The 15,635-nt window shown below is 49.9% G+C and overlaps 1 protein-coding gene across 2 annotated transcripts in view; it reads left to right on the plus strand.

The window, feature by feature from the left end:
- THADA (THADA armadillo repeat containing) overlaps positions 1-15,635 on the plus strand; it is a 375,449-nt gene that overhangs the window by 319,820 nt on the left and 39,994 nt on the right. For both annotated transcript variants that reach the window (XM_051842959.2, XM_070069193.1), the window contains exons 35-36: positions 2,038-2,191; positions 7,035-7,166. In XM_051842959.2, coding sequence (XP_051698919.2) covers positions 2,038-2,191; positions 7,035-7,166 — 286 coding nt within the window. The remainder of the gene's footprint in view (positions 1-2,037; positions 2,192-7,034; positions 7,167-15,635) is intronic.

Below are 15,635 nucleotides of genomic sequence, written 5' to 3' on the forward strand. Positions count from 1 at the left end.
GAGGTGCCATCAGCTGAGTGCCGGAGGTGATCTGACAAATCAGATCTTTCATATCTTTTATATTTATTATTTAATGTCTTTCATATGTAATACTGAAAGCGCCTTGGTTGATAGAGGACGTGTCTTCATCCGTTTTCTGCTGCTATAACAGAATCCCAGGAACTGGGTGATTTCTAAAGGAAAGAACTTTACTTCTCGCAGTCCAGGGGGCTGGGACGTCCAAGACCGTGATAGCAGCATGTGGCAGGGACCTTCTTGCCATGTCATAACATGTCAGAGGGCATCACACCGCGGGAGAGAGCGGGAGAAGGCATCACACTGCGAGAGAGAGCGGGAGAGGGGGAGAGGGAGGGGGAGGGGGAGGGCCAATGCAAGAGAGCTCTTTTTTTCATAGCAAGGCCACTCCCATGATAAGCAGCTTGCTCCTGTAGTAATGGCGCTTATCCCTGCATGAGGACCCCAGCCTCATGACCTCATGGCCTCTCCAGTGTTCATCTCCCAGTACTACCACAGAAGCAATGAAATTTCAACAGGAGTTTGGGAGGGGACAGTCAAACCATAGCAGGAACCAAAGTACATGTGGAATAACAACCCTATTTTTAGAAAAAGGAAAAAAAAATAAAATTTAAAAGATGACAACAATGCAGATACCTGTCAATGGATGGGTGAGTAAACCAAATGTGGTATATTCTACAATGGAATATTATTTGACCATTAAAAGAAATGATTTATATACCCTGAATCATGGATGAATCTTGAATACAGTATGCTAAGTGAAAGAAGTCAGTCAGGCACACACATAGAGATAGAGAGTAGATCAGTAGTTGTTTAAGGCCAAGGGAAAGGGGGGGGGGGGGGGTGGGGACATGATAGCTACAGGGTACATGGTTTCTTTTTATGGAGACGAAAAGGTTCTAAAATAGACTGTAGCAGTGGTTGTGTGTGTTTGCAAATACCCCAAAGTCCATTGGCTTTGAATGGGTGAATTGTCTGATAAATGAATTATGTCTTAATAAAGCTGTTACTGTGAAAAACAACAACAGGGCTTTGTTTAGACAGTTTTAGTATATTGCTATAAATTTTTTAAAAAGATTTATTTATTTGACAGGTAGAGTTACAGAAAGAGAGAGACAGAGAGAGATACCCCATCTGCTGGTTCACTCCCCAAATGGCCACAATGGCTGGGGCCAGGCCAGGCCAAAGTTAGGAGCCAGGAGCCTCTTCTGGGTCTAACATACGGGTGACCAGGTCCCATTGCATCTGAGCCATCCTCCTCTGCTTTCCCAGGCACATGAGCAGGGAGCTGGATTGGAAGTAGAGTAGCTGGGACTTGAACCAGCACCCATGTGGGATGCCAGTGTCACAGGTGGCAGCTTAACCCACTACACTCAATGCCAGCCCCTGGTATAAATATTACATAAATTCATAAACATTGTAGCTTAAGCCAGATAGAAGCAGTCCATGGTAGATATAGTGGCCTGACAGTGCTGGGTCCCTGTGGCTTCCATCTTATGGTCACAGGGGTTGATCCAGCTCCCCCATCTTGTCCTTACCCAACTAGCAGCAAAAGGAAACCCTGGAAATGCAGATCATGGTTACTTCCCTGGGATGCAGCTTCTACTCCAGTGGCATCCATTAGGTAGAACTTAACCCAGCTGCAAGGGAAGCTGCCAAGTGTGGTCTTCAGAGGGGTGCCAGAATTTGGGCTCTGTTCCTGAAGATCGGTTGTTAGGGACCAGGAGTTATTTGCTACCCAAGGCTTCCCCATAAATTTGGCCTTTACTGAAGCTGTCAAGTACAGTGATGTTGTGAAAAGAACTTTCTCTCAAGTTCTAGTGATTCCATGTTACTGAGAGACAAATCAGATTTCCTTCCTCAGGCTTGTGTCTTTTTCTCTAGTTGGAATAGAAAAGCAACTGAACTAACTTCCACTGAGTGGAGACTAATTTGCAGCCAGTTTGGTGTGGCTTCACCCTAACCCCATGTCAGCCCAAGGTTGCATTGGGAGCTCCTCATGGCTACATTGTGTGCTTTCAGAGCAGGCACTCCATAGCCCCGGAGCTGAAGCGGTGGGTTCGGCTGGTGGTCCTGTCCTGTGGAGACCATCTGCCCACAGAGTCCAGGCTGGCTGCTGCGCACATCCTCACCAGCACCACGCCGCTGTTCCTCACCAACCCCCAGCCCCCTCTAGGTAAGTGTGCTGGGTGTGGGGGTGCTGGGGGAGGGGTCTGTAGTACCATTGTACCTAGAGGTAGATTCTTTGAGCCGAAAAAGAAGGAAAGATGACTAAAGGCAGAATCACCGCGCAGGCCCAGGTTTCAGTGCATTCCCACTGTCTCAGTTCACACTCTAATCACTTCCACCAACAGCCTCTTAACTCGCCTCTGTTCTCTCGGTCTTATCCCCCAAGCCATTCTCCACAAAGCTTCCAAAGAGCTGCTGTGGTCTTTCTGAAATGCAAATCGAATCATTTCATCTACTGCTTAAACCTTTGAGTGGGTTCCCATTGCCTTCAGGATAAAACCTAAGCACCCTTTAACATGGTTCATAGGGCCCTTCCTGGTGTGTCCCTGGCCCACCCCTCCCACTTCACCATGCACCTCTCCCCACCATGGCCCCATGCGTCATCAGCAGGGAGCAGTGCTCCATAAACAAACCACTGCTTGACTGCCTTCTGTTTAGCTTGCAAGGCTGCGCCGAACTGTGCCCTCTTCCAGGAAGCCTGTCTCAGTAAGAGTGAGAAGTGCCGGGGTCAGGGTGGAGCCGTGGCAGTGAGGAAGAAGAGAGGACGGCTTCCACATTATTTCAGAAGGAGAGTCACCAGGACTCAGTGTTGAAGTCGAGACAAAAGGAGGACTCCAGGGTGAATCCAGGCTTCCAGCTTAAGTGGCTGGTTAGGCCGTTGCTTCCTTTCCCTGAATCTGGTGTTAAGTTGAGGGCATCTTAGGGACAGGTTTTAGATCAGATGGCTGTACAGGTCTCAGCCGTTTTCCAGTCTTGTTCTTCCCTTCCATGTCTCTTTTCTTACGACCACTGTCTGTTTCAAGAGTAATAATTAGGAAAGGCATTGATTGCATCAGGCATGTTTAAGAAAGCCGAGCTTGGGAAACAGGCGTTTAGTCTGGACCCACATTGGAGGGCCTGAGTCCGACACCCAGTCCCGGCTCCTGATGCCAGCAGACTGCTGACCCTGAGAGGCAGTGGCAATGGCTCAAGGGGTCAGGTCCTTGCCACCCACATCAGAGACCCAGATGGAGTTCCCAGCTCCTGGCTTCAGCCTGGTTCCACCTCAGCTGCTGTGAGCATTTGGGGAATAAACCAGTGGACAGAAGATCTTTCTTGGTATCTCTTCCCACCACCCCTAAACTGCTAATTAAAAAAAAAACAAAAACAAAAACTAGGGTTGAAGAAATCCTCAGGAACTGAAAAACATAGGAGCTTGTTTGTTTTAATTTTCAAAATTCTATTGTTTGGATTTTTGTTTTGTTTTCTTTTTATCTCTTATTTATCTATTTGAAAGGCAGAATTACAGAGAGAGAGAGGGATGGAGGGAGGGATCTTCCATCCGCTGGTTCACTCCCCAAATGGCTGCAACAGCCAGTGTTGGGCCAGGCTGAAGCTGGGAGCCAGGAGCTTCTTTCAGGTCTCACACGTGGGTGGGAGGGCCCCAGTACTTGGGCCATCTTCTGCTGCTTTCCCAGGTACGTTAGGAGGGAGCTGCATAGGAAGTGCAGCAGCTGGAACTCAAGCCTGCACCCATATGGGATGCCAGTGTTGCAGGCAGCAAAGCTTTTTGTTTTGTTTTAAATCATAGGTTTTAATAAAAAGTAAAATTCAGGACCTAAAACTGGGCTTCAATCATGGTGCGGCCCTCTCCTGCCATATTGAATCCCTGCTGTTGTGCCGTGATTGTCTTCCCCTCCGTCAGTGGAATCCCATTTTTGTTTACCTCTTCCACGGCCAGCCTTCAGGAATAAGACACGGCACCTGCCTCCAAGAAGCTTTTGGTATTAAAGACGAAAGGGAAGGATTGTTTTTCAGAGTTTGAGATTCAGATTTTATGTGTTCTAAGAATTCAGACCAAAGAAATGTCTCACTTTCCTGGATTTCTTCTGTTCATAAACTTTTCTTTGATACCCTTTTTCTTCTCAGTGACTTCCAGCCAATTTTCTTACCCTGTGAGGGAGGACTAAAAGGGGACTTCCATGCGTGTGGTGTGTGATTAGATGCAGAGGCAGAAGAACAAAGTTTACAGACTTTGGTCATGCTCCTCCATGACATGCATAACATTTTGTAGCACCTTTTCTTGGTGACTTCAACAACTCTGATCATGGCTCAGAACCAGCAAAATGTGTGTGGAACAACCTAGCATTGCTGGGTGTGATTGAGTCCTGGGCAAAGGCCATTGGTTTGTACTGAATTGCTGATCCAGTAGAACATTACAGAAGTGAGGAGGGTGATCCATGGTGGCTAATGGCCTGCAAGAACTGAGACAGGGGCTGGTGCTATGGCACAGTGGGTTAAGCTGCCACCTGCAGTGCCAGCATCCCATATGGCACTGGTTCAAGTCCCAGCTGCTGTACTTCCCATATAGCTCCCTGCTAATATGCCTGGGAAAGCAGTGGAAGATGGCCCAAGTGTTTTGGCCCCTGTACCCATGTGGCAGTCCCAGAAGAAGCTCCTGGTTCCTGGCTTTGGCCTGGCCCAGCCTCAGCTGTTGAAGGTATTTGAGGAGTGAACCAGCAGATGGAAGATATCTCCCTCCCCTCTCTATCTCTCCATAACTGCCTTTTTTTTAGAAAACAATTTTCCATATATAATCTCCTTTTTTAACATTTATTTATTTATTTATTATTGAAAGGCAGAGTTACAGAGAGGCAGAGAGAGGTCTTCCATCTGCTAGTTCACTCCCCAGATGGCCCCAATGGCCAGAGCTGTGCCGATCCAAAGCCACAAGCCAGGAGCTTCCTCTGGGACTCCCATGTAGGTACAGGGGCCCAAAGACCTGGGCCATCTTCTACTGCTTTCCCAGGCCATAGCAGAGAGGTGGGTTGGAAGTAGAGCAGCCAGATCTTAAACCAGCACCCATGTGGAATGCCAGCACTGCAGGTGGCAGCTTTACCCCCTACGCCACAGTGCTGGCCCCATGCCTTTCAAATAAATAAATAAATCTTAAAACAAAAAAAAGAATTGAGAGACAAAGGACATAAGCAGAGGTCAGCGTTGTGGCATATCAGGTTAAACAACACCTGCATTGCCAGAATCCTATATGGGCGTCAGTTTGAGTCCCAGCTGCTCCACTTCTGATCCAGCTCTCTGCTAATGCACTAGGGAAAGCAACAGAAAATGGCCCAAGTCCTTGGGCCCCTGCATCAATGTGGGAGACCTGGATGGACCTCCTGACTCCTGGCTTGGCCTGGCCCAGCTCTGGCCATTGCAGCCATCTGGGGAGTGAACCAGTGGATGGAAGACCTCTCTCTCTCTCTCTCTGACCCCCAAGTCCCCCATAGCTCTGACTTTCAAATAAATAAAATAAATCTTTTGAAAAAAGACATAAGCGTGCATGAGGATAAACCAAGGGCAGTGCAAAGTCATTAATAAAAAGGAAACCGACTAAGCAGGGAAGGATCTCAGGTACAACTGGCTGTATTAAAGGAGGAAATGTTCAGGAAAGGAAGTGTTAAACCCCAGAGAACAATTAGAAAGGGCAGATTCTGAAAGACTGAGCAAAATGTAAAGCCAGGCTTGTAACTGAAAGACGAAAACGAAACCCGATGTGGAGCCGTTGCTGTTCTTGGTTTGACTGCAGTGTTTCTGACTCTGGTGTCGGATTCCCCATGGACACATCGGGGAAGGAGGGGAGGGTTCCGAGGACAGGCCTGCCTCCTGCTGAAAGGATAGCCATGCTGTGTGGTGGTCTTCTCTGGCCCTGCATGGAGACCCGCTCCAAGCCAGCCCCACCCCACCTGTACCACAGGTGTCCTCTCAGCACCTTGCCCTCCTCCACCCGCCCTCAGGAAGTTTGTCTCAGTTCAGCAGTCCGCTGTGAGTCACAGCTGCAGGATTTCATTCTGGACTACTCACCGCCGTGTCTGGGCTCTGCTTTCTTGTTTGTCATCCATGACGGTACTTGGCACAGGCCGTCAGACGGTGCCCAGGAGCAATGGCACTCAGGTAGTGGACCCCACAGACAGTGACACGGGCTGCTGCCCTTATCCTGGGCCCTGATCCTTTTGTGATTCTTACCCCCAAAACATAATCTGGAATGATAATTTGTTGTCAGAATGTGTAAGCTCACAAGTGAGCTTTAGCCTCTTGGTTAAGACACCCACACCCCATATCAGAGGGCCAGGGTTCAAGTCTTGATTCCTCTTCTGATCTAGCTTCCTGCTAATGCAGGCCCTGGGAAGCAGCAGTAATTGAGTTCTTGCCACCCACATGGGAGATCTGGATAGATCCCAGCTCCTGGCTTGGTTTGGGCCAGCCCCAGCGATTGTAGGCTTTTGAGGTGTGAACCAGTGGATGGGTGATTCTCTCTCTCTCTCTCTCTCTCTCTCTCTCTCTCTCTCCCACTTTAGTAAATAAATAAATATTTTAAAAATTTTCAACTTTCCATAATTACAGGAATAAAGAATTTCTGAGTCAGTCACTCAGGTTAACACGGGGCTGGTTTCCTCAAAGCACTCTTAATGCATAAAATTTGAGTTTTGAGAATCATGACACCTGGAAACAGTTAGGCCTAAAGCTTTTGTACCCAGGCAGCACCTTCTGGGGGCCTTCCTGGGGCTGGTTGCCCCAAGAAGACCTGTCCTCTCTCCCATGCCCAAAGAAGATACTTCCTAACCTGCCCACCTAGAGCTCGTTCGCCCGCTTTCTCTCTCTCTCTCAAGTCTTCATATCTTGCAACACCAGGAGAAAAGGAACAGCTGTTGTTTCCATTCAGCACTGCTCCCTCCCACAGTGGGTTTGAGGTAGCGTTTGTACCTGCTTGTAAGTTGCATCCTGGGTAATCCAAATTCCTTTTGGTCTTCTAGAGTTGCAAGACACACTTGCTCTCTGGAGGTGTGTTCTCAACCTCCTGCAGAGCGAGGAGCAAGTCGTCAGAGATGCAGCCACGGAAACCGTGACGACTGCCATGTCACAAGAAAATACCTGCCAGTCAACAGGTACCTTGTTCTGATCCTTTTGTCTTGCCTGTTGCTTGAAAACAGAGTAGGTACACTCTTATGTATAGAGCCAGAGAGTGGCAGCTTTGTTGACCGTTTGGTCTGGTCTCCATTCTATGATTTTAGTGGGAAAGCAGCCGTAAACAGTAGGTAAGTAAATGGGCATACCTGTGTTCCAGTAAAACTTTATTTACAAAAACAGGCAGCTTCCCCAGATTTGATCTGCCATCCATAATTTGCTGACCCCTTCTCTAGGACATCCTAGAGAAAAGTTGTTTTGAAGGTAGAAATTTAATAAGCAATGCTGTTTGGTTTTTTGCTAGTTACATTGTCATCTGTTTTAAATAAGGCCATCTTGATTATCTGTGTTACATAACCCAGGAATCACAGATCCATCCTTTTGCTCCTACGTGAGTTTTCACATGCAACACAAACAGATGATTACTTGTAAGTTAAATTTCTCCTCTTCGTGGCTTGGCTCCTCATCTGCTGGTGACATTAACTCAGCAGACAGGAGGAGAGCAAGAAGAACAGCAGTTCCGCGCTCACATCCGCAGTGTGGTCTGGGCCAGCCCTGGCCTGGGGGTGTCTGCGCGTGAGGGCAAATGCTATGGGATGGGAGCAAAAAGGAACTCTGGCAGTGGGTAGAAGACGGGCTGCAGCGGGGCAGGGGCAGGGGCAGGTGGAGTAGAAGCAAGGTCGTGCCTCTGGACAAGTGGCCAGCTGGCAATGTGACTGCTCGGGTGGACCTAGGCTCCCTGTGCTTAGGACACATGTCAGGAAAGGTCTGTGGGCCAGCCAGCCCTCCCAGTGGAAAGTGAGACCATTGGAGGCAGGGAGTCACAAAGCTGAGCCAAGAAGTGCACAGCAGAATGGGAGAGGGAGGCCGTCAGTGTTTGTTACTGAGCCAGGGGCCCACGTGCCGTGGCCGGTGCTGGTCCCTGAGGCAGTGCACAGTGCTTCCTGGAAGCTTCCCAGAGTGTGTGAACTTTCTGGTTTCGGAGTGTGTATGTCTCTGCATACCTGGGAGCACCTGGTTTTTAGTCATCTCCCAGGGATACAGAGCAGGTTAGCCAGGAGCAGCTTCGCAGTCCCGGTGTCGTACAAGCACCTCCCCAGCCGCAAGCTGCCAGACGTCCTGGGAGTCTGAAGTGTCCCAGTACTGAGTCCGTCCTTAATCCAGTGGCGGCTTGTCTGGGGAGGATACTCAGTGCCCAGCAGGTGCTCTGTTTGTATTTGGTGGAATATAATGCTCGGGAGATTTCTCTCGGGCCCTCTCCACTAAACATGGGCAAGATGACTTCGTAGTGGATTTATAGGTGGGACTCTTGCCTCTTAATCTGTAGTCTTTGCTCTACTACTTTTTTTTGTTTCAGAATCTTTTCAAGTTCATTTATGGTAAAGATATACAATCGTGTTCTTCCTCCTTCCAATCTGAGTTTTTTCTCAAGAAGTAGAAATAAGTAATTTTATGTTTAGTGTCTTATGCATGTGAAACTCCTGGTGTGAGGAGGTCTCTGGAGGAATAAAAATGTAGCTATTTATCAGTATTTGTATTTTTCCTCTGGATCTAAAAAGGGGGGATATTAGGTGTGGAAAAGATAAGAATCCTCAACAGCGAAATGCAGTTTAGTTGTTCCAGATCCTGTACTGGAGGGGGAAAACCCCTATTAGGAACTTATCAGAACAACTGACACATTGGATCCTGTCTGTGGATTAAAATCACTATTATAGGTTTCCTGAGTTTGATAACTAGATTGTGACTTTGCAAGAGGAGATTTTTGCTCTTTGGAAGTATGTGCTAGAATATGAAGGACTGACAAGACGTGACACCTGTAACTTACTCTAAAATGGTTGAGAGGAAAAGAAACTGATTTACACATGTGAATGTTAACCAGAGCTATAGATTTGCTACACTCACATCTTTTTGCATGCTTGAAATTCTTTCAAAATAAAATGGTTTTATTAAAAATCAAGTTTTACAACTAGAAAAGGTCAACACAGTAAATATTGGCAGACCATTTGATTGATTTAAACAATTAATAATTCAGCCCTCAGAGTGACTTCTTTCCCCAAAATTATATTAAAACATCTTGCCTCTACTTTTTAAATCCATTTTGAATGAATTTTTGTATCCAGAAAAATCAAATTCAAGGCAGATTCTCCAAGTGTAAAGATCCCAGAACCTAATGGCACCATGCCGTGGCCTGCCCTCAGTCCAGGTGGCACTTCCCTGGGTGCGCTCTGAGCTGCCTGATGAGGGGTGCTCGCAGCCTCCGTGGCACAGCCTGGGTTTTCAAGCACACAATACGGGTCTCTGCTTCAGACCGCAGAGACGCCGAGGAGTGGGAACTGCCCCTGACTTTTCTCTTGAGTCGGCTGAGCTGACTGGCTCATCACAAGTGCGGGGTCTGGCTTCAGCATCTCCTACGGATATCTCGCTGGTGCTAACTCTTCGCATTCCTTCAGCACGCAAGGACTCTGTGGAACAGACTGCCCAGGGCGTTTTCTCTGGTGTTCCTTGTTAGTTATCACTATTGCATCTTGACTACCTTAAAAATATATGTTGTTTATTTTGTTCCCAAATCAGTGATTTACTAAATGCAACAGTAAAATAATATCATATCATCGCATCATGTTAACACTTTGTATCTTCTTTGAGAAGTCAAAATTACAATGAAAAAATTAGACTTCATTCCCACTTTTCCTCCAAATAAAGAAAGAAGAATCCAAGACGGCCACGTGTCTGAGACCTCACGTGGTAAATGAGGGCTCATGCAGACAGAGCTCTGCTCCCGGACTCCAGTAATTCCTGCTGGGGAAACACGGTGGCAGCTGAGGTGCACGCTACCTGTGAGGTCTTGGAAGGGTCTAGAACCGGGAGCAGGCCCAGAAGAAGGGATAAGTGGCACACAAAAACACAGAAGAAAAAGCCAGACCAAAGCATGGATTTGTGAGAACGTGGGAGCTGACTGGTTAGCAGTGACTGCACTTGTGTGATCAGAACACAGGCCAGGGGCTGGTGCTGTGGCACAGTAGGTTAAGCCTCCACCTGCAGTGCCAGCATCCCATATGGGCACTGGTTCATGTCCCAGCTGCTCCTCTTCCAATCAGCTCTCTGCTTATGGCCTGGGAAAGCAGTAGGAGATGGCCCAAGTGCTTGGGCCCCTGCACCCACATGGGGGACCTGGAAGAAGGTCCTGGCTCCTGGTTATGGATTGGCTCAACTCCAGCCATTGCAACCATTTGGGGAGTGAACCAGCAGATCAGAGATCTTTCTGTCTGTAACTCTGCCACATAAATAAATAAGTGCAATCTTTAAAAAGAAAGAAAGAAAGAAAGAAAGAAAGGAAGGAAGGAAGGAAGGAAGGAAGGAAGGAAGGAAGGAAGGAAGGAAGGAAGGAAGGAAGGAAGGAAGGAAGGAAGGAAGAAAGAAAGAAAGAAAGAAAAGGGAACATAGGCAAGGGAGAGGAACAGGAGATGAACCTAAAAAAGGCTGGGTCACCCACACTTGGGATGGCCTTGAAGGCCAAGCCAGTGGCCTGCCTCAGTGGATGATGGGAGGCTGGAGAGGGTTCCCAGAGTCCATTGTGATTGGAGGTTTGGTCCCAGGGTAGAGGCATGGGGAGGTGGAGCCTGATTGAAGGTCCTTAGGTCACTGGGGCGTGCTCTTGGCAGGTAGTTCTTGTGCTACCCTTGAGTTCTCAAGAGAGGGTTGTTATTAAAGGAGCAAACCTGCCCCCTCCCCAATCCTCTTTCTCTGCCTCTGGTCAGGCTACCACTGCTTGGCCTACCTGGCACACTTCCACCATGCATTCCTCTGTGAGGTCCCGCAGAGGGGAGAGAGGGCGCCCACCAGTGTTGAGCTGACACCAGCACTGTGCCTTTGGACCTCCAAAACCATGAGCTGGACAGAGCTCCTCTTCCCGAGTGCCCTGCGTCAGCATTTCACTCGAGTTGCCGGAAGCTGACCAGTGCAGAGACCCACTGGGAGCAGGTAGTGGCGGTCCTCAGGAGTGAGGAATTGGAGAGCAGAAGAAGATGCACTTGGGGAAGTTTGTGGTTAGACTTGTGGGTCTCTGTACTGGTCAGACTGCTCGGGAAGAGGAGCTCTGTCTGGCTCATGGTTTTGGAGGTTTCAAAGGCACAGTGCTGGTGTCAGCTCAACACTGAGAGAAGGGTGTATGAGCTGGCTTGAGGATTTCAAACCTGTGAGGTATCCAGGGGAAGCCCCTTAACAACAGCGCAGCTGTAGAAGTTGGGCTACGGCATTCCAGGAAGTAAAACTACCAGGAACCGGGAAGGGCATTCAGGCTGCAAGTCATTGTGATCTGGGACAAAGTATTCTTTAGGCCTTGGAGAGACTGGCAATGGATATTGAGAGGGCCAAAGGGAAACTTTATCTGTGGTGGGAACAGAGTGAACTGTCCTGGCTCTGCCCTCTATAGAGCACAGCCCAGCTATCCTGGGAGCCCCAAGACTTGTTGACAAGTTTGGTCCCAGTGGGCACTGGCCTGGACCTGTTGGAGAAGAGGCAAAAGCGCGTTCCCCTGGTCCCGAGTGTGTCTCCCTAGCATGTCGTTTTGCACAAGGTTGGCTTTGGGTACAAGTGTGTGGCGTGAACTGCTGGTTAATGATTCTAGGAGGCCAGAAGGGTAGCTCAGTGTTTTGATCACCCCCCTAGAGCTGGACCCTGGCTGTCCTGCATGTGCTTCACACACCACGAGTCACAGCCTCTGAACAACTCTCGGTGGAGCAGTTTACACATATGATCTGAGGGATCCCACGAGGCTCTCCCTGACCAGTCACAGAACCTGCAGAGGGGCACAGAGGAGTGGTGTTTGTAGGGCTTAGGAGCAGGGGTTGAAATGTGCCCTAGGAGAAGTACATGAGCAGGACTGCACTGAGGCCTGACCTTACTCCCTGCCCTGCTTTGACTTGACCCCAGCCTTTTGCGTGCTCAGGAAAGAGTTCCAGTTCAAGGACAAGAAACCCCGAGAGCGTCTCCACCAGGCAGCTCTGTTTCCTATGCCGTTGGGATTTATTGTCAGATTTTATTGGCGCCAGGGCTTCCCTGTGGGGAGAAAACAACCTGGGCAGCATTGAACTTTCTTTAAATTTGTGTGGTTCTCAGGTTGGGCAGAGTCTGGATGAGAATGACAGGGGAGGTACATACGCATCAAGGCACCTGTGGAGGAAGAGGGCATAACAGACACGTGGCTGGGCTGTGGGAGGGGCACTCCCTACAGGGCTGAGTGGTCAGGACCGTGGCTGGGGCTCCCGCATGGCCTTTCCTTCCGTGCGAGGGCCCTTTGACGCTGACGAGGGTGGCTGGTGGAGTTCAGCTTACACTGCTGCAGAGACTGGGGAATGTGAGCATGGGTGGCTAGATCAGGAGACCCACCCCCACCACCCAGGCAGAACCCACGTGTCCCACTGAGCAGAAACCAGCCCCTGGGCACTGGACGGGCCAGGGGTGCAAGTGGGCAAGAGCCTGCCCTCCTGTGCTCCCCAGACTGGCTCCCTCTGCAAGAGGATTTGTAGCTTCTACCAGTCTTTGCCACCTGATCCAGATGGCCTCCTCCATCCCTGTTTCCATGTGTGAGACTCAGAGAAAGATGATAAGGGACCAGCAGGCTGCTTGAGTTGATCCAATCCCTGTCCCCACCAAGCCCCTCACCCGCAAAATGTCGTGTAATTTCTGCTCGCCCTGCTGAGTAGGAACGTTCAGTGGCCATGCAGTAAATCCTGCCTCCTTCCAACACCGCCGCCCTCCAGCAGTTGCCCTTTCTCTGAACAGCCATGGCACCTGGCCGTGTGTCATCCTGCCTTTCTGCTCTTTTATTGTTTTCTCTTTCATGTGCTTCAGTGTTATCTCTCCATCGAGCCCACGAATTCGGAGATTAGAGACTGTCTTCCATGAGGTCTACCATGGGCGCTCAGTTAGTGTCACTGGCTTGATCTTTCACCACCGTCAATCCTGAGTTCTGTGAGGAGAGTGAACGTGCCCTTGGGGACAAGGAAGAGCTGGGGGCCCACAGAGAGACCTCCCCCGCTGGCCCTGCAGAAGGGCAGTGGTGGTCGCTGACTGAGACGCAGCGGAGCAGCAGTCTTCCTGGAGCACTGTCTGGGGCTCGTAGTCCTGTAGGATGTGGCCTTTCCTCACTCTTCTGTCTGGGGCCCAGACTGCAGCACCAGGGAGCCAACCCAGGGCTCCAGGGGCCATGGCCCTGGGTGAATTGGGAGACACCAAAGAAGCCTCCGGTGCTGGGCACTGTGACCTGTGGAGATGTGGAAGCAATGGCAGAGCTCACAGCTCTGGAGGCGGGAAAGCACAAACCCGAGTGAGACGTGCAGAGCAGAGGAGTGGGCAGATAGCATGGCGAGGCTGAATCCAGATGGCCACATAGCCCGGGACGAGGCAAGAGTTGCCCAGCCTACTCCCATGCACACGTGCACACACGTGTGCCCTCATGCCCCCCAGGGCTCGAGAGCTGGTGTGAAAGTGTGAGCACCCCTCACACACCGCAGCCCTTGACCAGTCAGGCGGGGCGGGGAGTCCCAGGTTTCTGTGACACTTCCAGTGGCCCGGACGGCAGCTCAGTCAGCACACCAGGGCCTGTGGGACCTGTGGGGCCTGTGGGGCCTGTGGGGCCTTTGAGGCCTGTGGGACCCGTGGGGCCTGTGGGGCCTGTGGGGCCTGTGGAGATTCGTGCTGAGTCTCGATGCTTCACCCCCAGAACCTGTAAGGCTGTCCACCAGCCCCGGCCCAGCAGAGGCCTCATGCGTTTTTCAGCTCAGGCCCTGACAGGGCTTCCAAAGGCATCACTGCTTCCTGCCTCAGCCCTCCACTGGCTTCTCTCACAGTCCGCCCGGGGGCGCTGCCTCCAGAGTGGCCGGAGTACGGCTCCAGACTGCAGCTCACATTATGTCCAGGCTTCTTTGTGCCTATTTAAAAATGATGCACTGTTTTCCGACCCACCTCTCGTTCCTCCCCATATGGTCTACAGGTATTTCTTTCACTGTTTAAGTAGGAGGCAAGAGGGTCACATCCAGCAGTTTGCAGTCAGTCAGTCAGTCAGTCAGCAAAGACTTTGAAAGCACAGTCGTGTCTGCTGGGCCCGGGGTCTGGGCCTGGGGATTCAGATGGTGGTTAGGGTAATTGTGCCCCACATCAGAATGCCTGGGTTTGAGTCCCAGCTCTGGCTCCTGACTCCAGCTTCCTACTAACATGGCCTCTGGGAAGCAGCACTGATAGCCCAAGTGATTGAGTTCCTGCTCTCAGCTGACTTCAGCCCCACCCACCCTCACCCCACCCCGGCCTTTGGGGGCATCTGGGAAGTAAGGGAGATTTCTCTGTGTGTGTTTGTGAGTGTGTGTGCATGCATGTGTGTGTGTGTGTGTTTTAAAGAAGCAAATAAAAATTTAAAATAATAAAACCACCAACCCGGCTTTCCTGCCTGTACTGTTTGTAGTCTGCTCTCCATGTGGCTAATGATTGGCGGGTTCTCCTTAAGGGATAAATCATGATGCTGGTCTCCTGCTCAGAACCCTCCCTTGGGTTCCCATCTTCAAAAAAAAAAAAAAAAAAAGATTTATTCATTTATTCGAAAGGCAGAGTTACAGAGAGAGAGAAAAAAGGGATCTTCTGTCCGCCGGTTCACTTCCCCAGATGGCTGCAACACTCAGCTCTGGGCCAAACCAGAGCCGGAAGCCAGGAGCATCCTCTGTGTCTCCCACATGGATGGCAGAGGCCCAAGGACTTGGACACCTGCTACTGCTTTCCTAGGCACATTAGCAGGGAACTGGATTGGCAGTAGAGCCACCAGGATAAGAACCAGCATCCCTATGGGATGTCAGCATTGCAGGTGGCAGCTTTACCCGCTCTGCAACATTGGCACCAGGTTCCCATCTTACCATGAACAAAACCCAGACTCCTACAGTAGCATATAAAGCCTTACCTCCCCCACCCCTGACTCCAGCCTTGTTTGGAATTCTGAAGTTCACCAAGCTCATTTCAGCTTCAGGCCCTTTGCGCTAGCTGCTCCCTCCACACGGAATGTCTTCCATAGTCCACATGACTGCCCCCATCATTCCATTCCAATCTGCACTTCAGTGTCCTCTCCATAAAGGGCCTGCCTTGACCACTCAATCTACAGTAACCATCCAGTTAATGTGCTATCACTTCATCCTGCTGATTTCACTCTCTGCAGTCGTTTTTAATTTTCATCTTGTCTCATCAGAATAAAAGTCTCAAGAGAGTAGATTTTAGTCTGTTTATTCACTGCTGTATTCCCAGAACGTGGCACATACTAAATGGTCAATAAAATTACTATTGGATAATTGATTGTGTGAATGGAGGAATGTGTCAGTCAAGACAGTTACAAAGGGGTGGGTGGCACAGTGAATTAAGCCACTGCTCCCATAGGAGAGTGCCGGTTCAAGTCCCAGATACTCTGCTTCCAATCC

The sequence above is a fragment of the Oryctolagus cuniculus genome, chromosome 2 (genome assembly GCF_964237555.1).
Source record: "Oryctolagus cuniculus chromosome 2, mOryCun1.1, whole genome shotgun sequence".
NCBI classification, from domain to species: Eukaryota; Metazoa; Chordata; class Mammalia; order Lagomorpha; family Leporidae; genus Oryctolagus; species Oryctolagus cuniculus.